The sequence below is a fragment of the Tyto alba genome, unplaced genomic scaffold (genome assembly GCF_018691265.1).
Source record: "Tyto alba isolate M040663 unplaced genomic scaffold, T.alba_DEE_v4.0 Super-Scaffold_23, whole genome shotgun sequence".
In the NCBI taxonomy this organism is placed as follows: Eukaryota; Metazoa; Chordata; class Aves; order Strigiformes; family Tytonidae; genus Tyto; species Tyto alba.
In genome coordinates, this window is record NW_024881297.1 from 9,944 (window position 1) to 34,534 (window position 24,591).

Sequence of the window (24,591 nt, forward strand, 5' to 3'; positions counted from 1 at the left end):
ATATATCTTCTCCTCCCCATAATCTGCTTTATCTCAGTCTGTAGGACTTACAGCTTTGCTTAATAAAAAAGCTGTGCTCTGAAAAAAAAAATAAGCCTTTTGTTTTGAATAACAGATTGTGTTTTGTTAGAAGATATGAATGGTCCAGAGCAAACAGTCTACAATTCATCATGTACTGAACCATTTCAGTAGGAACACACTAATCCTAATTATTACAGAGCTAATGATGCATTTTGGAGCAGCTAAGTGGAGGAGGAGAGGTGGTTGTGGAATGTTAAACCAAGAGGGGGGAGTATAAGGTACTTACATATTTCTCAGGAATCAGAGCCTCCAGCTACATTTTTATTGTTCTTTTCAATCTAGAATTTTGTGTCTTAGTGAGTTCTGAATGCGTGTTATTTACAACTAACTAAATACTCACATTGTTTACGGAAAATGTTTTGGTTGTTCCAGTCCATTTTCAAAATTACCTACTTGAAATGCAACTATTTTCATCAAGCAACGGAACAGTTTGTCCCAAACAGACTCCATTCCTATGAAATGGAGCAGCCCCAAGGATAGCTGGCAGCAGTGCCTTCATTGTTCGTTACTATGGAGACAGCTCAGCCCATGCTGACTAGCTGCTGGAGCTTACAGAAGGATGCACAGTTCTCCGCAACTTCAGCACTGAGCAACTTGGATTTCCTATCAGTGCATCCTCAGCAGCCTTGCTAGATGGTGGCTGGGGCTGGTCAGTCATGCAGGGTTCACCCCGAAGGCGGTCGGCAGTGAGTATTTTTAGCAACTTTTTCCAGGGTCGGAGGCATTCTTCCTCCGATCCCCTTCTTCGCATAATCCAGAGGCGCCGGAGCTCAGTTGTAGAGGTGCTCTCATCATCGACTCACAGGGTTATGGTGGCGGTGTCGTCTCTGAGCCCCGAGGAGCTGGATTCAACTTTTCCTGAAAAAAAAAGTAAAGTACTTTTCATTAAGACTGTTGGCAGTTTTCTGGGTATTTTCTTGGTATTAAATTAATATATTTTTGATCCGTTAACTATATAATATATATATATATATGCATAAAATAGTGGGTTTTAATTTTTCTCCCTGTATTTTATATTTTGTTCACTGATGCCTTATTCAAGGATTAATACATACCTTTCACTCTTAACAGCTCAGTTATAAAGAACAGGTAAAACAGAAGCACACATTCACACATACACCAAGTACATGGCTAAGTAGTTTCAATTTCAGGTGGAAGAAGACCGTGACATCTTTTCCTCTTGCAAAGGATATCACACTCCTCTAACTTCATCAGAAAAACCACAGCTACTGTGAGAAAAAACAACCTCTGTAGTAATGCAAGCAGTTTTTTTCCTCTCAGAATCCTTACTTTAAGTCTGTGTTGAAAAATGAGCCTTAAATATATATTCTATATATGTATGCTGTTTGTAACTTCATCAACTTAAGGCTGAACCGATACTTTTAAGGTGGAGATGATTTCTATGCTTCCTTACTAAATCTGTTTTTTCCTGTGTTCTAGGAAGTTCGAGACGTCCGACAGCGAAATACACTAAAGTAGGGGAGCGCCTTCGCCATGTCATTCCTGGTCACATGCAGTGCTCAATGGCATGTGGTGGACGTGCTTGCAAATACGAAAACCCAGCTCGATGGAGTGACCAGGAGCAAGCCATTAAAGGGCTCTACTCTTCTTGGTAATAAGCAGCATTTCTTCTTACTAAATGTAACTGCATCGATTGTATTTATTAAAAGAGAGAATTCAAAGAAAAATAATAAGGTTTTTTTAAGTCAGCTACTGCTAAATTAAGTGTAAAACATAATGATAGCTTGATTCTGAATTGCAACTTAACAGTAAACCATAATGGCCATTGTACGTAGCCCAGTAAAGATGATGAAAGATTTCTGTTGACTTACAATAAGTTTGGTTCAGATCCAAAAGAGGAAATTCCTATCTGTCATGAGTTGTAAAAAAATCTATTCTGGGTTATAAACAGTTCTTGCTAAGATTTAAAATGCAAATTAATGTATTCATAAGAGAATTTAAAAATAAAAACATTTACCAAAGGTGAAATCATGTAAGGTATGTGTTCAAAAGCATATTCATATGCAGTAATATTCACATGAAATGTATCTTTACATTCTTACTGATTTTTTTGTAACATACCAAATGCTATTCAGAAGCATACAAACCTCAAAGGGCCAAACAGAGGTCTGAATCCAGATTTCTCTTCAGGGGATTTTTTTAGTATGTTCACTTGCCTGGCATTTAAACAGTTCCAGGTTTTTACCCATTTATCAAAATGGTCTTTTGATACGTTATATCTGCATCAGCTTAATAAGATTTATCACAAACACTATATGATAGGAGAATTTTTTGAAAAATCATTTCTAGTTTACCAGCATGTATTTCTGTCTTTCTTGAATATAACATAGTATTCTTACTTTGGTAGATTCATACCCAGGAAATTTTTAATAACAACATTGTTACCTACTTTTCCATTTCCCAGGATAACAGATAACATACTGGCTATGGCTCGACCCTCAACAGAATTAATTGAAAAGTACAACATTATTGAACAGTTTGAAAGGTAACAAATTTAGTCATTATTTATCGTAGGTATTACTAGTGTAATTCCTGATCCATTTTCTCTTTCAACATAGATTTGGATTGTTGATAAAGATCCTTTCATTTTAACGATATACAGGTAAAGATTTATTCTCCACTAAGAATTAAATGTGTTTCAGAAAACAAGGGATGATGAGATTTTGGCTGCATATAATACTTTGACTCATCTATTCCTTCCTTAAGATGTGGCAAAAAACCATAATTAACCTTCAGCGTCCTGGGGAGCACGCGAGCTGTGGGAATCCACTGGAACAAGAAAGTGGCTTCACCTACCTTCCTGAAGCTTTTATGGAGGCTGGAAGTAAGTTCACTCCTGCTGCCGTTCCTCGTTAATTATTGATTTTGGTACTTGAAGATATTTTTACTTAAATTTTGTTGTGTTAAAAGCAGCTATAAGAAAAGTTGCATGAAATGGGATGTAAACATGAAACTTGGCAAATGTCATCAAGTGAATAGTGCATTAGTGAAGATGCATATACGTAGAGTGAGCTGGAGGGTTTATGTTCAGGTGTTTGAAGAAAGGACAACAGCTAGTTAAAGTTTTATTTTTCTTCTGAGTTCACAAATATATAAAACATTGATGGTGTTTCCAGTTCTGGTACAATTCATGCTTTATTATCTAGACTATAAAAGGTTATTCAATTTGAGGACATTTCTATTGACAGTATCCTTGTATTTTCATATTATGGTGAGATGAGAAAAAGTGCCTCTCTGTAAGAAACAGCTTTTGACTGAAGAAGTGCTTTTATTTCTAAAGAGAAAAAATTACCCTCTACCTATATATAGCTCGGTAATTTTTGTGTGAATCACTCAGTTTTGTTATACCTTTTACATTCTAGCTGAACTTTAATTTGACATATCTTTGCTAGCTTCATGTATTTATCAAATTTCAATAGCAAGTATACACTGAAATGGGAAAATAATCTCTTGCAAACAATTTGTAGTCAGATTCTAAGATCCATTATGCAACTTTAGTACTATCATATTATTAGTCATCTCTCCTCTGCATATCGTATTCAAAATTTCTCATCTGTTTGGCAGAAAATAACTCTCTCTTTATTTTAGTTTATTTTTATAATTTTGGATGGAAGGATTATGGAGTGGCATCTCTCACTACTATACTTGATATGGTAAAAGTCATGGCTTTCGCCTTACAGGAAGGGAGGGTAGCTGTTCATTGTCATGCAGGACTTGGTCGGACAGGTATGTGCTCTACTGTGAGATCAACAGAACTGTTTGTCTAAAAATGCAAACCAGTCTCTGGTTATAAATTATTAATAATTTATTTAGATTCTATATCATTGCAAGATATACATCTATAAAATGGTTTAAAATGCTGAACAAATTTGTGAAAATTACCAGAATGGCAAGGGGAGATCACTTTTAATATTAGAAACAGAAACCTGTAAAGTTAGAAAATTTTTAAATCTGTGTAATAATTCCCTGTTACATTCAAATGAGACATCTGCTTTTTGATGGGAAAAACTCACCTAGTACACTTCCATTGTCCGGTATTTATTACATGTTTACAGACCTGCCACTCATTGTTAGATTGGGTGGATTTGGTGGAGCAGCTAAAATTTAATTTACTTCTTTCAAGACCTTTTTGCCCATATTCTTCCTGTAGAAGCCACTATTGTTCAGAAATGATGGAACTCCTAAAGACACTGTGATGAGAAACTAGCTCTCACTGAAAGGCAGTGAGAGTGTTTTTACTGTCTTGTGGTCCAACAATGCAACTGTACATAGGTAAATGCATCACATAATAGAGGGCATAAAGCCTGTATCTTTACCTGTATTAATTGTTATCTTATAGTTGCACTGAGTATTTGTTTTAGTCTGATAGTTCTTCAACTAATGCTTGTTTTTGTATTTTCCAGGTGTTCTAATAGCTTGCTACTTAGTTTTTGCAACAAGAATGAGTGCTGATCAAGCAATTATTTTTGTTAGAGCAAAAAGGTCTAATTCTATTCAGACTAGAGGGCAGTTATTATGCATCAGAGAATTCACTCAGTTTTTGGTTCCTCTGAGAAACGTATTTGCATGCTGTGAGCCCAAGGCACACACAGTGACACTGTCCCAGTACCTGACCCGTCAGAGACATCTGCTCCATGGTTATGAGAGTAGGCATCTCAAACACGTGCCAAAACTTATTCATCTAGTTTGCAAATTGTTGCTAGATGTGGCTGAAAACAGACAAGTGATAAAAGCAGAATTGTTAGATGTACCAGATCTCTCAGCTGAAATTGAAAAGACTGTTTCTCAGTTGGTGTCCACACAGCTAGACAGAGAACTCGCAAGGCAGCACAGTGATATGTCGGACTCCTCCCACACACGCTCGTCCACTTTCGAGGCCCGGGATTCTCTTTTCTCCCTGGGACATGAATGTGACCATCTTTGGAAAAGAAGGAATGTTGAATGCCTTCGGCCTCTTACTCATCTAAAAAGGCGTTTAAGCTATAGCGAGTCAGATTTAAGGAGATCTGACTTGCTTTTAGAACAAGGAGAAACTGCATGGACAGTACCTGCTCAGCTATTACAGTCCAACAAACTTAAGCAGAAGAGTGGTGAGGAATGTTCTGCCACAGGTGAACAAAAGCCACAGTTGGATTTAAACAAAGAAGCATTAGCGCATAATACATGCATGTTCTGGAGTCAAGGTAAATTTAATTTGAATGGGCAAAAAGATGGATCCTTACTTTATCACAGAAGGAACTCTATCAAAGAAGTACAACGCAGCAGAACCTTTTCTTCTGGTCTGGCATCTATCCACAATACCAGGGAACCTGGAACACCAAGGCATAATTTTGCCAATGAGATTGGTCATAGAAAAGACTGCGAGACTAGTATATATAGCAGAAGAGTCTGTGTCTCCAAGGCCTCTGATTCTTCTTCTAAAGTGAACTTTTCCATTGGATATGAAAGCCAAGGTAGCAAAGATGTGTCGGAGGCAATCCCAAACATTGTTCTGCAGCCAGAATTAAGTTTGGAAGCTCGAAGAGTTTTGGCAGGAAAAGCACTTGCAGATATAAATGAATTTCTGGGAGAGGATGAAGTGAAGCAGAAGGTAGAAATGTGGCAGGTAATTTTTAACTCTATTCAATGTTATGGGCTCTGTATATTTCACCGAGGTTAATTCATGGAATGTCAAAAATGTCACCGTGTGCTTTGAAATGGCACATTGGGACACCACTTTACTGTGGTTCAGTAAATAACTGTCAGTTATGGGCCAGTTCTTTCAAAAACAAGCAAAGTGCACCTACAAATTTTAGTCTCTAGCAGCACCAAACATCATTTCTGATTGTGTTCGTTCGTTTTATTAACTAATGAAACTTGATGCAATTACCTGTGGTTGTAACTTGGCTGCTGGTAGCATAAAAGCGCTACAGATTTTAAGCTAGAGCTGTGTTGTTTTTAATGAGTGCTTTCTCAGAACTAATCAGAGGATTCTGTGTGTAAAAGTAGAATAATTTAGTAGAATCTTGACTGCTTATCCTCAAAGCCAAATCCTCCTAGCAGCATTTCCTTTGACGTTGGAATCCAAAACTGTTTTATGTATTCTAGTAGATAACTGGGAGGTTCTGACCTGCACTACTTATGTCATCCTTCTGTTTTAAAGAATCTCTTGTATTAGTGTTGATAAACGTTGATGCTTTGGAAGAAAACTAGAAATTTTTTTCTTTTTAACTCTTAAGTCTTCCTTTTTTGTTGGAATGTAAGCAGCCAAGTACTGCTACAACCAGAGAGAATGTTGGCAAAAGTAAATAGATGATGCATTTTCAGTTTTGTTTTGTTTTGTTTTAAGAAAGAACTGAATTCTCGAGATGGAGCTTGGGATAAAATCTGTACCGAGAGAGATCCTTTTATCCTCTGTAGCTTGATGTGGTCCTGGATAGAGCAGCTGAAAGAACCTATTATATCCAAAGATGATATTGATATGCTGGCAAACAATTGCACAGAATCACAGGATGCACTTTACTTACTGAGAAAGGTAGATATTGTATATGTCAATTAATTCTTTAACTCCCAAGTATGTGTTGTTAACGTGTGTTAAACTGTTCATTTATGGCCTTTAGGCAAGGGAATTACACTTCTAAGAGGCAACTTCAGTCTCTTTAAAAATCAGAATGAGAATTATTTTGGTATTGAATAGTATGAGTTGTGATCAATGCTATGATGATGATTATTGCAAGAAAAGTATACCAGATACTGCCTTTGAACACCATTCAGTAGAAGCTCAACTTCAGCATATATCCCTGCAAATTCTGCAGTTTGAGATCCAAAGGCAAAGATGAGAAACCTTTTCCTTGTGACCTGATGTATGGCTTTCATTAATGTCACATCTGGCAGCTGTGCTTAATGGTTGCATTATTTGCTGTGCAAATATCTTAATCCATCAGCTTTGGAAGAGCTAACACAAGGAATAGGAAGAATTTGCCAATTTAAGGAATCAGAAGCCAGGCCAAATTCTGCTACCTAAGTCAGAACTGTAGCCATCTGTATTCTAAAATGCTTGTGAAAAACAGGTAATTCTGATACAAACTGTTTAATTGTGCTTTCCCCAAAGTGTTAGATGTGAGGTAAATTAAAAGAAAAAAAATCTCTATTCTTGATCTCTTAGTTGCACAAATTAATTTCCTAATTCTTCAGAAATTCTTTGTTTCCAGTGTATTTATGAAGAAAATAGGGCCCCTTTTAACGGCCTCCAGATATCCAAGAATAGAGCTTCTCATCAATAGGTGGTCATAACTTTATGTGCAGTCACCATCTTCATGACATGACATTCAGAATTCCTGAGTTCATCTAAAAATACCATGTTTCTTCCAGAAGCATTCTTCCACTCTGAGTTTTAACTTTCCGTTTGTATTAAAAAAAAATATCTGCTTGATACCTGTTATAAATGAATGGGAAATTAATAATAATTATGGTTTTTCTTAGTTTAAAAATATTAATTTTATCCTACCTTATTCTATATTATTTCAGAATCACAGAATAGTTGAGTTGGCAGGGACCTCTGGATATCTTCTAGTCCAACCGCCCTGCTCAGTACAGTGTTGACTAGAGCAGGTTGCTTGTATGACTGATGCTCCAGTCCCTTAATCATCGTTGCGGCCCCTTGCTGGACTTGTTCTAGTGTGTCGATGTCCTTCTTGTACCAAGGACCCCAGAGCTGGACCCAGCTCTCCAGATGTGTCGCCTCCATTGACCTGCTGGCAACTCTCTGTCTAACGCAGCCCAGGATGTTCTTGAGCTTCCTTTACTGTTGCTGGCTCATGTTCAACTTTGTATACAGTGGGACACTCACCCAGGTTCTTTCCTGCTAATCAGATCTCCAGCCAGTCAGCCCCTACATGTGTACTGGTGCATATTTAGCTGCTCTTCCCAGAAATCCCTCAAATTTTAATTTAATTCTCACTATTAAATGACCTGCCAGTGTGGAGATCTGTCTGTCTTGGAAAAAGGATGGGAACTAGCAGCCACAGAGATACTGTTGCTCCCTTTATGCATCCTTGCTTGCGCTGCCCAAGTGTCTTTCTGCAAGCTTCCTTTAATGGTGAAGGAGACACCAATGGTAGGACAGAGAGATGCAGATCATCCTATATTAGTTGGGGAAAGAGCCCTAAACATGCGTAGCATTTGGGCCTGGAAAAATAAAATCTTGCTTTTTCTGTGCCACTTCACATGAATCCTACTGTTTGTGTAGGGGACCTTGAAAAATAAGTCTCCAGATGCATGCCGGACCTAGAAATTTCCAGAGCAGTTTGTGGTACACTAAAAGAGAAGAGTTTCTCCCATCGTGGATGAAATAATTATGTAGAGGCTCTTTAGGCTTGTGAATATTCCCTCCCCAACTCCTACGCCTGAGGGTTTCAATACAGGAGGGCACAGTTTGATATTTGAACAGCAATTAATGAAAACTGAAAGTTAAATGTTTTTCATTAAAATAATTCTTCTAATGAACTGCTGTTCCTTTTACCCACCAGGAACAATGTCAGACTATCCTTTGTATTTTACACTGTGTAGTGAACTTGCAAATGCTACCAGCTGATGTGGAGGAGGCCTTACTTTCTCGTGCTGTCAGAGCTTTTACTAAGGCAAGTAACCATTTGTCCATGACAATGTATTTATTTGTTTTAAATCATGAAGGGTGAATCAACAGAGCAGGCCTCTGTGAGCAGAGTTACAGTAATTCCTTCACACTTAGTGTACTCTTACCTATTTCAGATTCTTATCTATTCAGATTCTTATCTGTTTCAGAGATTACATTTTATAATAATCAGCCTGCATAAAGGGTAAGAAATACTTCCAACATAATTAAATTCTGGAAATACAGCTTTTATCATTTAGTCTAATTTTTCTGGTTTTGTATCACTGCCAATTTGTGGACTTTTTCAAATTAGGGAAAAGATAATTTTTAACTGGTGAGAATAATTAGTGACTGGGAGTAGTTTACCAAAGGCTTTGGTAGATTCTGTACTACTTGGAGTCTTTCCATCAGATTAAATCATTTTCTGAAATTGTGTGGCAATTCAGTTACGTTTCGGGCCCTTAATATAGTATGTGTAAAAGTAACTTCTGCTCTTGGAATCATTTAATAACAGGGGCAGGTTAAACTTGCTATTGCTCAGCTCAGAGCTGCCTTCTTCTCAAATTCAGCAGGTGAAATTATTTGAACAGAATGTTCATCATACTGCTTCCTAATCTTTTGTAAATCTACAGTCATGTCACCTGTTAAAACAGTCATTACATTTATCCTTTTACTAGTTTGTTTTAATGTCTAGTTAGCATCAAATTGAAAATACTTCGCATAAACTACTCCATTAGGAAACACATACTTTCTTTGATATATCCGAAAAGTAATTATTTTTAAATGTTGGTCATCTACTTTGCATTTTGTTGTATGACATCTGTTTAACAAGTGAACTTAAATCTCTCCCTTTTATTAGACAAGCTTCGATTCTGAAAATGGACCATATTTTTACAATACCTTGAAAAAAGTATTTAAACAAACACTGGAAGAAAAAAGAAAAAGGCTAAAGGAAGAAACAGAGAATCCCTCTTGATGTCTGCATAGCTGTGCTGAAGAATTAGATGGGCCTACCAAATTATTTTGCATTTTCCAGCTACTGTATTTTGTGCTATCTGGCATGATTTACTTAGCTTTAGGTAATAGCAGTTATTAACAAAGCATTTTATTTTTTTAGAGGGAGATTTAGTGACAATTGTTCTATCTACTCAGTTCTAAAGAACAGCTCCTGTGTGACTGTACTGTAGCATTTGGGTGCAGGTACTATGCTTTTATATTGTGAACTGTTCTCTTGTTTTCAAATGTATTTATTGATTTAGAAACCTCTGTCATTGACAAGCAACATTATTTTCAAGTTACACAATTGCCATAAGTTCAGTGCCATGGTACACAAAAATGTAATGGATTGCATTAATATTTATGTAATATGTATGTTTACGTTAATGTTATTTTACTTTGCAGAAAATAAATACTGACTGAGCTTATTGAACTCCTTTTCCTTTTAGAAATTTTAAAATAAGACTAAGAGTAATAATGAAGTGATCTTGAGGTCTGCTATGGACAGCAGGTAATTTTTTCCTTTAGATCTCTTAAATACTTGTCACCAGTTATTAGTGTTTGTAAAAGGTGTTGCAGTAGAGAAAAACATTAAGTGTATTGAATATTAAGTTATCAAGGTCTTAACTTTTTTGGCTAAGAAAGCTTTAAAGTGGTTTTAAGAGAAAATTGATTGTGACATTTTAAGTGCTTTGAATAAGACTAAAATTGTACCTTATTAGCTAAACCTTTATAGATCTTATTTTAAGTGAGAAAACTCTTTAATTATCAGACCTTAATAAGGATATAAGTCTGTCCATACTTATGTTCAGCAAAAACTGGCATAAGTAAGTGTAACATTAATAATACTAAAAAATAATCAGTGAGATCTTGTTATCTGCAATACACTTTGTAGAGGCATTTGTATCTAATCAGGCAATAACAAATGGGATATCATCATAACTGCAGTTTTTGATTACAGCCTTAGCATTCAGTCTGGAATGTGAGTTTGCAGAATTAAGAATTTATCCAGTTTGATATATTTTAAGTAGTTAAACAAGAATCTGTCCTTTTCCAAAATATTTTTATTTGATCCTGTAAATTACTAATATTTGGAATTAAAAATAGTCCATTTTAAAATATATATAAATTATACATGCTTCAACTGTTAGATGATTCTATGTCAAATTCAGACCCAAACGAGTACTTTGGCAGAATCATCCTAAAGTGAGCACACTTGAAAGTAAAATACTGCATATGAATCACATACACCAAAGCAGCTTTGTAAAGAGGCAGGGCAACATAACAAGCAGTCTCACATTAGCCAGCCTACCTTAGCAGTCAGACTTGGGAATACTAAGATGTATTTGCAGTTGTCTTAGTTTCCCAATAAATTATTTCAGTTTACTACAGTTAACAGCTCTGAATAGCTAGCACCAGTTCCTGGTATAATACACTTGGGGCGTACAAACCAGCTCAGTATTGTTTAAATCAGTATCATTAACAAGGACTTTCACATATTATTAGATCTAGCTAGAATAATCTTCGTGAAGTTAGTGTCAGGCATTGGCGTTTGAAAATTACCTACATGTGGTCCATGTAAATCAATATTGTAGAACTGGGTGCTTCTTTATTTAGTAATTTTTTTGGCTGACAAATGCAGTTGTGATTATGGCCAAATTGGCTACCACATCTGATTGAACCCATCATGGGAAAAAAAAAAAAAAACAAACCAAAAATAACCCATCTAAATGAATAATCAAACCTATTGACTTTAGCAGCAGCCTATTAATTAATGTGTGATCTGTGTGAAATGCTTAAATAGCAAATACCCCTTTTCCTTATCACTTCCTCATGCACTAAACTTGACTCACAGCTTTGTGTGACAGCCTTGCAGCTGTGGGTTCTGTGTGGGCAGATCCCGCTCACTCATCACAAGCGCTGCCTTGTCATGCTGACGCTCCATCACCAACTCCTGCTAAAGCAAAATGGCCACAAGCTAGTCGCAGGATGGGACAGGATGGTATGTGATAGCAAGGCAGGCATGTGATAATTCCACTGTGTACTCTCCCATGCCCCTGCAATCTACAGCGCCAATATTGTGAGCAGCAAAAGACACTGGGTGACCTCTTGGCTGGCACGTGCCACCTCTGCAAACACTCTTTCCAGGCCATGTGCAGCACCTCTAGGAGCAGATGGACCAACATACGGCCCCTCGGGGCTTTCTGACCGGGAGAGCTCACACACAGAGAGAGGAAGCCCTTGCTAAAGCACCAGAGGGTAAAAAATCATCATCCTCACTTCTTGGGGAGAAGCAGTAAAACTGTCTCCCCCTTAATACTTGTACACCTTGTTGTCAGTAGTAACCATGATCTAAGCCAAGGCCTCCAAACTAACACTAGGCCAACCTCCCTTTGGTCAAAAACCCCACGTGCCTACTGTTGTGTCCCCCCAAAACTGCCCTATCCGTACTAATCCATAGCCTTGGCTGTAAGTGTGTGTTTTGAATCAGTGTCCTGTAAACAGCCGCCACAGCCTTAGCACCATCGCTGAACTCTTACAAATGCTTCAGCCATACTTTCAATACACTGTTCAAGGGGCAGGGTGCTCACCACTTTCTTGTGGTGAAAACCTCACTTAACAGGAGGCTCAGCACCCTGATGTGGACATACTGTGCCACACCCCCAATTGGTGATGGCCCATCAAGGGCCCACTGATTAGTGAGGACCTTCGTTTTGCCTCCAGGGCATTTGTTTGTGAGGCTTGTGTCCCTGGATCTGTTCTTGATGGATTCCCTTTTCCCTGGGTATCCCATTTGGAGAGGTCCATGGCCAGATAATCCTGCTGCAATAAACGTTCCCTCGCTACACAGACCCTGAACAATCCATGCGACTGGCCAGTTCAGGCTCCCATCAGTGCCTCCCGAACCATGCCTTCTGCATGCTGGTGTCACTCTCTGTTGCTGGCTGTGGCCACCACCTCCCCCAGCCCCTCTGGGCCCCGCCGCCAGTCCGAGGAGTGCTGTGCCTGGCCCCTGCCTGCCAACACTGTGGGCATCCGCAGCTGCGGCCGGGCATAGAGCTCAGCCACTGCTGGTACCTCACAGGGTCTGCTCTTGGTACTACCCAGACACTTGTGCAACAGCTCTGTCCCTCTTTATCTGAAGAAACAGCTGAGCCCTGAAGCTGTTGGGGGCAGGTCCTCTGCAGAACAAACCTGTTTTCTGAAAATCACCTGTCTTCAGTTCAGAAGACTTATAGTGTCCTCAACCTTTCTGCACTAATACACAATTGCCAAATAATGCCAAATTAATTATGTTTTAGCAGCAATTTCTTGCATACTTGTAAGCAAGCGAAAAGTCAGGGAGCGTAGAACACGTATGCATTTTATAATGCTAAACCTGATGGTATTGTATGTCATATATATCCTCAAAGGTGTCCATGAGGGGTTCTGTCTCCGCATGTCCAAGCCCCAACCTGGCGGGGCCACCTCCAGCCCCTGTCAGAGGGCCAGACCAGCGGGCTGGGGGGACAGCGGGGCCATTTGGGTTGTGGTCAGGGGGTGCTGGACGGGGGTGCCCCAGCAAATCCAGCCCACCAGCAACTCTCCTCACTGCCGGCAGCACCACCTGTAACTTACTAAAAATCGGTACCTGAATTTACCTCTTTCCACCTTCCTGAACAGGACTCCTGAAAAATAACATTTAATAACTGCTACTTCTCGGAAGCCCTCTCTGCGTGCTAGCTAGCGAGATTTATTACGGTACCCAAGCAAAATAGAGTGGCAAGGTGGTGTTTCGCTGCTGCACGTGCTGCTGGCACAGCTGTCTCTCTGGGTATTCAGACCCCATCTTGTGACCCGCAGTGGGAGTGCAGGGGCTAACAAAGCGCTTCTCGGTTGTACCTGGCGGACACCCGGCAAAAGGTGCTCACCCCAACATGGGCTGTGCTGTAGCGTCTGTATTCGTCAGGAACAGAGTCCACTGACACCTGGAAGTAAAAAGGAATTTAGCAGCCGGCCGAATTTATTTCACAACGTTTCACCTGCACAAGGATGAAAACTGCATTGGGCTTCACCTTTCAGCTGTTCAGGCATCACGATTTCGTTTGTTCGACGTGCAAAACCTCTGCCTTGTCCAGACAGGAGTCGGGGCACCGTCTGATCTGTTCGTTGCTCTGATCGCCGAAACCAAGGCGCCGTGTTCCCTTCCCACATTTGAGATAAAAAACGTTATTTGTGAAGTAAGACAGTGATACCTGTGAACTAAGATCATTAGAAAATAGATATTTGTGGAATAGAGTTATTAAGATTAATTTAAGCTGTTTTAACCATATAACAATTGTGCTGTAGAACAAATACTGATCTTTTGAGGCACAGTTAGAATAACTTTAGGATAAGGAACTCACAAATAATCTTACTGGAGACGATTCGGCCTTGTAGTAGCAGGTGCAAAGAAACATAAAGGAAGCTGCAAACTAGCAAGAAAACCAGACCAGGCCAGCCTTGAAGCATAAGGTATCCGTGACCACAGGACTGAGTTTGCGCAGAAGTAAGGGTCAGCTGGCAGACACAGTGAAGAAGACAAGCCTTCATCTGAAGACCCCCAATGACCACCTGAAAACTCCAACAGGCATGCGTAAGAGACATTAACATATGCTAATGAGTTCCTGGAAAAGTTATGAGTATGATAAAAATATGCTAAAAATGCAATGAATGTATGATTAAGGTAGTATAAATGTTTGTTGGTTTTGTTTTCACACACACACATTAGGAGGAGCTCTCCCCTGTGTGTCCGGTGCTGTAATAAAGAATGCCTGCTTTCTAAAACTCCAAAATTGAGTCTTAGAGAATGAATTAATTACCACTTTCTGGTAACAGATTTTGGCGACCATGGCAGGACACTGTCTGGCTGCTGGAACCTCTGAGTCAGTGACTACCTAGGCTGGCCCCAGAGAGGTTCTCTGGAGGGACTCACCAATTCAGCGGATCCTTACAGGGACAGACAAGGACCTCTGGTAAGGATAAGGCATTCTTTTCTTCTTCTGTTCTGAGACCAGTCATTCTGAAGCTGCCCCTAAGTCTCGGTTCATAAGAACCTGCAGGGCGGCATACATTTGCACGTATGATATCTATTGATCCTTGGGGTCATTATTGTCACCTGTTGGTGCATTTGTATCTGATTCTGTATCTGAGTCTGATTTTATGTTACATGCATATGCCTGATACATGCATATCTGAAAATTTCTGATTCTACCTCCTACTCCTTACCCAGCCGCACCTACCCTCCTGCTTCGGCGAGGAGAGTTAGAAAGCAAGGGGGGGATTGGAATCTCCAAACTTTGTCTTGGTTTCCTTAAAGTCGACTTTTGCTATCCAGGGTTATAATTACTTTTGTTATTATTTTTATTTTTTTAATTTGTGTTAGTAATGGTTAGTTTTGTGCAGCGTTCATTTGTGTAGTGTTCGTGTCCCATCCATCTCAGTGTTGTGTAAATACTAAGTCTAAATGGGGAATAAACAGAGCGCAGTTATGAAAAAAGAGTCCTTTGGGCTGTATTTTAGCCCACTGGAAAGATAATTGGGAACCACCAGGGAGAAGTGTGGACCATAAGAAGTTAATTAAATATTGCAATCAGTGGTGGCCTCTGTATAAGCTCAATGGAGAAAAGTGGCCCCCTAATGGAACTTTAAAATATGATACCTGGTTGCAACTCATGTTTTTCTGTGCCAAGAAGGAAAGTGGGATGAAGTGCTTTACACAGATATGTTTTTCACTTTGCAGAATCACCCTGAATGGCAGAAAGAATGTGGAATTAATTTAGCACCCCGGGACCCTATAATCCTGGTGTTATAAAAAAGAGAATAATAAGCAAGATGGAAAATTAAAAATATGTTGTTCATTTTGTAGTATCGGGCAGAGGTGTTTAAAGATTAGTTCACAAAACAAGGGATTGGAGGAATATTGGCCTCCCATCACCTCCACCGGGGGAAGGCACTGCTATTGATGAATCAGAGGTGAGGTAAAGGGAAGAAGTGGGTGCTGTATTCTCTCCCATTACTACTAGAACTCAAAGTAACATGGTACCTGTTATACAGGCTCCACTAAAACAGGCAATGGGAGTGGGGAGGAACTAGCTAGGATTAAAGTGCCCTTCACATTTGCAGACCTAGATGGCTGGAGAGCAACTGCGGGGAATTATCAAGGTGACCCTGAAAAGGTTGCTAAAGGGTTCAAATTGATTGTTAAAAACCAGCAGAACATGGATTGGGAGTGTGTGGATGCAATGTTGGATGCAGCGTTCAGTGAGTCAGAAAAGCAAATGATTGTGAAAGCAGCCAGAGCCCAGGTGCAAGTTCAGATTTTGGCTGGAAGACTGCTGGGAACAGTACTGTACCGAATACTGAAGGTTCATGTCTTCTAAGAAGACAGCACTGACATTCTTGAGACAATGGAGCAATAGTTATTTTGCTGAAAACGTGGCCATATTAGTGCCTGCAATGGCAGATCAAGTCACAAAGTACAGGATACGGTTGTGCCAGAAATGTTCATATTTTTCTCATTTTTCTTTTCTGTTCAGTTATTTTTCTTAGTTTTTTTTTTTTTTTTTTGGCGGTGATTTGTTTCTTTTTGAAATGAGTGCTATTCTGAGCCAGTTTTAAGGCCCTTGGACAGAGCTGCCCGCAGGGACGTTCTCCCCTCAAATGCAGCCTCGGCGCGGCTGTGAGGTCACAGAGCCCTGTCATGTCATGATGGTCATAATACCGACCACTCAGCCCGCAGCCCCCGCTGCAGCACCAGCACCAGCAGCAGCAACACCAGCACCAGCAGCAGGGGCAGCAGCACGGTGCAAGCACGGGGCCATGGCCCCCACCCACCACCTCCTCCTCATCCTCCTGCTCCTGGTGGCCCTGCATGCCAGGGCTGCCAGGACAGCTCCGTGGAAAGCGTGGGGAACAGGTAAGTGGGGGACGGCTCGTGCAGCCTTTCACGGGCCAGAGGGCTCTTCTCCCCAGGAAGCGTGGAGGATGATTTTCTCCCTCCAGTGCTTTAGCAAGGGCTTCCTCTCTCTCTGTGTGAGCTCTCCCGGTCAGAAAGCCCCGAGGGGCCGTATGTTGGTCCATCTGCTCCTAGAGGTGCTGCACATGGCCTGGAAAGAGTGTTTGCAGAGGTGCCCTGTCGTTACGAGGGGCCCCTTTCCAGTGCCTGCAGTTCCCTAAGGCAGGCGGGGATCCCAACATGCAATGGAAATGTTTCACATCTGTGTCTGCTTCTAGATGAGGCTGGTGGCAATGGTTACAAGGCTTCTCAACTCAATGGTGACTGGGAATCTTTGGGCCATCCTGGAGGTAAGTTCTCAATGTCCATTTTGTTGAAAGAGTGAACACTGACAACTTGGCAAGAGTTTATTCACGTGCAGATCTCCTGAAGACCCCCTCACTGTCCACGGCTTCCCAATGTCTTTATCTAGTATTCCTGTCCTCCAGCCTGAGAGCAATCTCACGGGTAATTTAGAGGCAGCAAGGAGCATCTACCTTCTAATTTTTTCTTTCCGTGTGAAATGCAAGTTGCTCGTTCTGCGGCCGACGCGCAGACGTGCAGAAGAGCAGAGAGGGAAAGGGTCGGGCTGAGTGCCGTGCCCCGGGGCGCTTTCCCTTGCGAAGCTCTTTGCCGGCCCCTGGGAGCCTGAGCTGCTCCCTCCCGGTGCCGGCTGCCAAGCCAGTGGGCTTCTTGGGGCTGACTTCAGAGCTGGTGCGAGCTCCAGGGAGTCCTTTCTCCCAGTGGCTCCACGCGTGGTTCATTTTGTCCCAGCGTGGTGCCACTGCAGGCACACGGTAACTCTTTGCACCAAGCTCCTGAGCGGAGGGGAGAGAGGAGTGCCGTGGAGTAATCCCGTCTTTGCCCGGCGCTCCTGAGCTGCCACTCCGATCTGAGGAAGGATCCTGGACTGTGTCACCGGAGCCGTTCTGTCCTGTGCTTCTTTGCAGCCGTGCCTGTAGGCGCAGGTGATGCAGCTTGGCAGCTGGGTTCCAGGACGGCGACTGCGGGAGATGGCACGGGTACGTCCTGGCTTTTCCCTCCCCTTCAGAGCTGCCCGCTCACAGCCCAAAGGTCAGCCGGCCGGGCGCCTCTGCAGGTGGGAGGACGGAGACCTGCCCGTGGGTGCCCTCTGCTTGCGTGACCCCCTCACCGCTCCTGCGATTCGCGTCTGCCAGTGTAGATGACGGGAGCTTCTCTGGGTGATTAATAATTACAGATGTTCCTGACGGGAGGACTTTTCCAGCTCCTCGGCTGGATCTGGTGCAAGAGTCTGGCTGGCATCCCACGGGTGAGTATTCTGTCCTCTGCTCACCTCACAGGCTGTGCACTGGTTTTGTGCAATTTATTCATGTGGAATCGTACCAAATACGTTCTGTTAAGGTCCTCCCAGAGCTGAAGGAGGAAAAAACTCCCGGGAGCCATCAGAAATCATGAAGAAAATACTGGAGGAGCTGGAGAGAACACAGGGTGGGTACACTTTGCTCTGCCTTAGCCGTGAGACTCGTCAGCCGGAGCTCTTAGATCCGTGTCCAGACACGCCGTCGCCGGCCCAGCAGGCAGGGGTCGAGCAGAGCCTCGCAGCAGCGATGCTGGGTTTCACGCCTTGCAGGCGCTGGCGAGCCACAGAGATGGGGCAGAGCCTCTGCTGCCAGTTGTGGCTCAAGCCAAGTGCCAAGGGCAGCTGGTGCCCCCGTTTTACCATCACGGCTCACAGCTGGCTTGTGCAGATGTCGGCAGGCAGATTTATTTATCTAAACCTTACCGATGGCTTTGAGAAGCGTTGCCTCCTGGAGGTGCCACCGCCCTGATGGGGAACGGTTCCACCTGACCCAACTGTCCCGCTTTCTTTCTCAAGAGACAGACCCAGAGGCTGTGCAGGAGTCGGCGTTTCCAGGAGGAAGCAGTGGCTCACGGCCCGCCTCTGCCTCAGCAAGGGAGGCGATGCAAGCCCCCCGCATGCCAGGTAATTGCTGTGCCGGGGTCAGCCGCTGGCACCCATCGGGATCGCTGTGCGTCAGCAGGCTCTTCCCCCAGTCCCGCTCTTGCACGTCACGTCAGCAGCCAAAGGGGAAAGTGCTGTGGGCTCGCGGCACCTGGGCCACGTTCCGCAGATGATGGGGAATGTAACTCTTAATCCGACGCACCTCCCGCTGTAGCTGCATCCCAGAGCTTGCCATGAGTCCCTCGAGGCCCAAGAGCAGCACAGAGCGGGATCCCTCCCGTGAGCCGAGGTCCAGAGCGATGCCCTGACTCCCCAGCTGGGCAGGGGCTTGGAGGGAACCTCCCTGTCCTCCTGCATCCTCTGTGCCTGAGCCATGCGGAGGCTTTACCTCTCCTCTCTGCTTTTTGGCAGTGCTGTCAAGTCTTGGAGAACGCCACCATGGCAGAGTATATGAATTTTTTCAAACAAACTCAGGTACTGAGCAGTCTTGCTGGGGTCCTTCAGTGGGAGATAAGTCCAGAACTCTGGGAGCGGCTGCAGGCGGTGCCCATGCTGGGGAAAAGGCAGAAGTGGGGAGGGAGGCTCAGGTGTCTCTTGAGAAGTCCTGACTCCATCCCCTGGTGATGTGGGAGCTGCCCGGGGCAGGGAGAGTTGGGGGTGGCACTGCCTGCTGCAGGGATGGTTTCTTCTGTCCGTGTCCCTCGAAGGAGCGACTGCTTGAGCAGATGCGCTCCCCGCCACGTGCTCCTCTGGCCGCCTCAGTTTTGTTTGGGGGGACAACCTGTCCCAAAGGGTGGGAGCGTGCCTCCGGGCACCAGCACTGGTGGGAAACAGGGACCATCCTCACCATATGAGGCATGCTGCAAGTTTATCTGTGGTGCACAGGACAGATTAACATCCCAAATGGCATCTCCAGGTGCGGTCGGCGAAACATTCCGAAGTTTTTCCCGTCCCCAGAGTAGCACAACTCGTTTCTGGACCCAAAATATGGAGAGGCGCTGCCTGATTGGCACTGTAGTATTTGTGACTCTGCTGCCACTTGCACTGATACTGTGGTGCGTCTGCATCTGGAGGTGCAGGAGGAGAAAAGAGTGAGTCAATGATTTTCCCCCACCACCACTTTCTTGCATGGCTGCTCGTGGGCCGTGCTCTGGAGAGGAGTCCCTGTGTCCCTCCTGCAGCCGAGTGCCTCAGCGGCCTCCTCTCTCCACAGACATGCCCCTGCAGCCTTGGGACACGAGCTGGAAACTGGCAGCTGCCCCTCGCACCCGGACAACCCGACCAGCCACCCCGGCACCCCTGAGACACAGACCCAACATAAGCAGCTGCAGCCCCTGACTGCGAAACAGGCACACCTGCCCTCCGCTCGGGCCCCACTGCCTCTGCTTCACCCCAGCCCATCCCCGAATGCCCTGAAGCCACAGAACCTGCCCAGCTACCCGCGACGACAACCCAGACATCACACTTGCCCCCATGTCCAGCTGCACAGGAAGGGCAGAATGACGCATTGTAATGCTACGGATTATAGATGTGGAGACAGAGCCCCCCACCCACACCTTCGGGGCCAGCCCTTTCACCCCCCCCATGAAGAGGGACAGAGTCGGTGCATGAGCGTCCACGTGGCCCTAACAGCCAAACCCCACGAGGCACCAAGCACTGGCTCATCTCCACGCCCAGCTGCGGCTGTGGATATGCCCACTATGTCCACTCGCGGTGGAGGCAGGCAGGAGCCACGCACGGGGGGCTCCTCTGACTGGCATGCACAGCCCCCGTGAGCTGGGGAAGCGTTCCCCTCACTCCCCCAGGCACGCAATAAAGTTACTGTAAGCAGAAGATTGCTTTGTGTCTGAAGTTTATCAACTCTTTTGGCCTGAACAGATTTCATCTTTACACAGCAAGCTGTGGTAGTCTACAGGAAGTCTTTAAACTTCCCTTGTTAAAAGCCAGGTTCCAAGTGCTATTTTTCCAGTCACCACGCGCTTGTATTCTAAAATTCCCAAAGCAGGGGATGCGTGAAGATGACACTGCAGCTGTGGAGCTGCCTAACTTTCCCCGAGCAGCAGCAGCAGCAGCAGCAGCAGCAGCAGCAGCAGCAGCAGCAGCAGCAAAGACGAAGGCGTTTGCTGCCTACCTGTCCTGGGTTGAGTGAGTGGTGGAGTTTTTGGTGGCAGGGGAGGGGGCTATCGGGGCGGCCCCCTGTGAGAAGCTTCTCGAAGCTCCCCCAGCTCCACGTCAGCTCCACTTCTGTTTGGGAAATTGAGCCAATCGGCTGCGCCTCTGCGATAACGTATTTAAGAAGGGACGTGGTGACGGGCAGTGGGACTTGTGAGGAGGAGTTGCTGCAGCTGCGTGAACACCAAGGTCAGTGGAGGAACGGAGGAAGAAAGGAGGGGGGAGGTGTGCCGGAGCAGAGACCCCCCTGTATCCTGTGGTGAGACGGCAGGGCGGCCCCCCCCTGCCACCCATGAAGATCTACGGTGGAGCAGACATTGATTTACGGCCTGTTGTTCCTGCTCGGCTGATCAAGGTTCTGTGCCCGAAGAAGGCCGGGGTCTCATGGGAAAAGGTGGCCCCGCTGCTGTAATTCAGTGCTGGGAGGATTGCAGCATGCGGGGGAGTCCCACACCGGAGCAGCTCGGGAATGGCTGCAGCCGTGGGAGGGAATCCAGTCGGAGGAAGTTAGTGACCCATGACGGAGCAGTGTGGGGAACGCTGCGGTCCATGGGAGGAATTCAAGTCAGAGAAAGTTTGTGGAGGACTGTCTCCTGTGAGAGGGGGACCACGATGGAGCAGGGGGTAACAAGTTTTGGACACTCCCCTCACCGAACACGAAGGAAGTGGCAGCACTGACTGCACCCCCCATTCCCTGCCCCTGCGCCCCTGGGGGAGGAGGTAGAGATATCGGGAGCAGAGCTGAGCCCGGGAAGAAGGGAGGGGTGGGGGAAGGTGTTCTCAAGATGTGGCAATGCTGCTCACTGTCCTACTCTGTTATGTGTTGTTAGTGTCTGTAATAAATGTATGTTCTTTTTTTCCTTCCCCTAACGAGTCTGCCTTTTGCTCGTGATCATAAAAGGGGGATTTTCCCCCATCCCAGTCCTATCTTGAACCCCATGCCTGGCTCTCTGTCCCTTCTCATTGCCGGAGGGGAAGGGAGAGAGAGCTGCTGCATTGTGGTTGGCTGCCAATCAGGCCTAAACCACGACACTACCACAGCCAAGGGCTGAGGCTCCAGCCAGCCCCCAGCCTTCCCCACACGGTGGGGAGCAGCCAGCGCTCGCAATGCCAGTGCTCTCGTGATTAGGCACCGCTCCGCAGCATTCCTAGGCCCGCTTTTAACGGAACCGCTTGTTAACGGGGCTTTCCACAGAGGCGGCCACCCGTCTATCATCCACCGCCTCTCACGCCCATTGGGTTTGGGGCCGTGCGGCACCGCCTCCACCTGGGACGCTCTCCCCTCACTGGACAGCGGGGAAAAGTCTCCGCCCCCTCCGCCATTTCTGCCGAGGCTGCCGCAGGAAAAAAGGCGAAATGGCGCCCCCGGCGGCCGCCCCTCAGCCGCCGCAGTCGACGGGGCCGCTCCGGGCCTCTCCTGTCCTGCTGCTGTCCTGTTCTGCTCGAGAAGCCGTCTCGCCTCGGAAGGCGCTCCGTTAGCGTGGTGTTACTCGACCGAAATCCCTCGCCTGGCGCGTGGCAGGGGCTAGGGCTTCCCGCAGGGCGGCGCGGGCTCTCCCGCGCCCTCGTTTTCGCGCCTCTGGCGGCACACCGCGGCTGCTGTCACGGACGCACCCGGGCCGGGTGCAGAGCAGCGCGCGCGGCTCTGCCCCTGCCGTGGCGGGAAGAGGGGGGCGGGACCGCTGCTCCACAGACAAGGCCCTCAGCCAACGAAACGCCTCGTGGGGCGAGAGGAGGCGCAGGAGCGCTGGCCGCCTAGGGCCGGAGTTCAGCTCCTGCCGGGCTCGAAGAGGCGGCCCCCGCGGGAGCTCCCCTCAGAGGGCGCAGCGGGCGAGTGTTCGGAAGCCCTCCCCTTGGGACGGGGACAACCCCGAAGGGAGCTTGGTGGGACTGAGTGCCCTCAGCCCCCCGCCCCCCTCGGTGAGGGAATGGTGCCTCGGGGTGAGCTTGAGTGAGCGCTTGCCCCCTTCGGGCACCTCTGAGGGGCGGGTTCCCCCTTCGGAGAGTGGGTGCGCACCTTGGTATCATCACTGTTCACGTGCCGTCGTTGTCGTTCTTCCGTGTTGCTGTGCAGCAGCAGCTGACGTGCGGAAAACAGACTCCACAACCTGGTAGATTGTAAAGTAGGTATGTTTATTCAGCACTGGGCACATGGGGGATCACTCCTCCAAATATGTGCTACCATGTGGCACCATTGCCTTAGATTTATAGAGCAAATGATTACATATTCATAATATTTCGCAATACGCCTATACATATGCATCACCTATCCCCGCTTCGTATTAAAATTAGCATTTCCATGATCTCCTCCCAGTTGAGTCTGCGCAGTCTCTGTCACCCCCCTGGACCCGCAGAGCAGGTTTGTGCCGTTGTGGGGTAATCTTCGCTTACTCAGGGGTGGAGGAGGCTTTTTACTTAAACAGGAGATAGTGGTCGAGCAACACAAACACCTGGTACAAGCTAGGCAAACCCTTATCTCGACTATTTCGTCATCCCCTTCTTGCTATTCCCATATTAACCCTTACATCCCCTGTTCCTATCTAGGCCCTGTATCAATCCCCCCTTTTCTTATCATACTAAGTAAATTCTTTTACTTCAACAATTTTCCCGAATAATATAAAGCCTCATGCATAGCAGTTATCCTTTTAAACATTCTCCAGACCCATAAATATAACATGATGGTTAGTACTAATAAAATTCCTAAACTACCTAGTAGGATCACAATGGGGTGTATCATAGTGTTAAGAATCCCTGTTGCAGAAGGCGACCAGCCGAAAAAAGGATCCCACCAGTTATGACTTGCATCTTGTTTTGCTCTTTGCAAAACCCTGTTTATTTCTTTTGTATCATGGTGAACAGTGACTAAAGTTTTCTCTCCGTTTTTCTGAATTTCTCTCAAGATCCCCAACAGATCTTGGTGTTTAATCAATTGCCTTACTAATGTAAGGTTCATTCCAATAGGTGTAGGTGATAACTCGAGATACCCTGTGATTTTAAATTTTATCAACTGGTGGGAAACCACTGGTGCCCAATATACAAAGTCACACCCAATGATCTTAACAAAGTTACAAATACAGAAATTAGAATGATTCCCAATGGGCAAAGTTACATTGTCATGATCTATCTCTACGAATACACAAGCAGTTCTTAAACATATACAGCCTTGACCAGTATATACAATCACCGTTTTTTACTATTATCTGGGTGAATTTCGAAGTGGCAAATACTTTGCTCAGTGTCAAGGCATACATCTTGGGCATCAATTGTATTACTTTCACAAATGAACCCCTGTTGTTCTTGGGTAATACAAGATTCCACATTTACAGTCTGCCATTTCTCATTCACCTTCCGGGCCCATGCTCTATGTTCTGAAGGATAGAGCACTGTGTCCTCATGATTCAATCCTAATGCAATGATGGGGTGGATTACATAAACTGTGGCATTATGTATAGTGAGCACAAAGGCAGTAGCTATGTTAGTAGTGGGGTCATAAGTAAAATTCACCATAGTCCACCAAGATTGGAATCTCCTTTCAAAATTGGTGGCTTTGTCCCAAACAGCCTTTGTTTTCCTGCCCAGTAAGTAGAGCTATTAAATGCTCTGCATCTGAATTTTCATTTCTTGTCCCAATGTTCCCTGCAATTGTGGTTCTCCTGGATAGGCATCCCATTCTTCTTTTGTGGGCACATTTCTCCCCTGCATAACTATAGTAGCCAACGTGTGGTTGCTCACATTTCTAGTCTTATTAGT

The 24,591-nt window shown here is 45.0% G+C and overlaps 2 protein-coding genes across 3 annotated transcripts; both read left to right on the plus strand.

Moving 5' to 3' along the window:
* The first annotated feature begins 353 nt into the window (after nt 1-353).
* LOC122152378 (protein tyrosine phosphatase domain-containing protein 1-like) lies at nt 354-10,137 on the plus strand. The gene is given in 9 exon segments (XM_042796776.1): nt 354-951; nt 1,522-1,693; nt 2,507-2,612; nt 2,809-2,926; nt 3,691-3,828; nt 4,506-5,707; nt 6,431-6,616; nt 8,610-8,720; nt 9,573-10,137. Coding segments are annotated over 9 exon segments (2,364 nt in total). The 5' UTR covers nt 354-737; the 3' UTR covers nt 9,690-10,137.
* A 4,094-nt stretch (nt 10,138-14,231) lies between these two features.
* On the plus strand, nt 14,232-20,457 carry LOC116959446. 2 transcript variants are annotated; one of them, XM_042796773.1, is made up of 8 exons: nt 14,232-14,324; nt 14,567-16,646; nt 16,964-17,035; nt 17,675-17,746; nt 18,583-18,690; nt 19,081-19,143; nt 19,586-19,760; nt 19,883-20,457. In XM_042796773.1, the coding sequence occupies exons 2-8, from the start codon at nt 16,391-16,393 to the stop codon at nt 20,442-20,444; spliced, it is 1,308 nt and encodes a 435-aa protein (XP_042652707.1). In that variant the 5' UTR covers nt 14,232-14,324; nt 14,567-16,390; the 3' UTR covers nt 20,445-20,457. The 2 variants fall into 2 exon arrangements, with proteins under 2 accessions (XP_042652707.1, XP_042652708.1); XM_042796774.1 differs by having other exon boundaries at nt 14,567-17,192.
* Nucleotides 20,458-24,591: the final 4,134 nt, after the last annotated feature.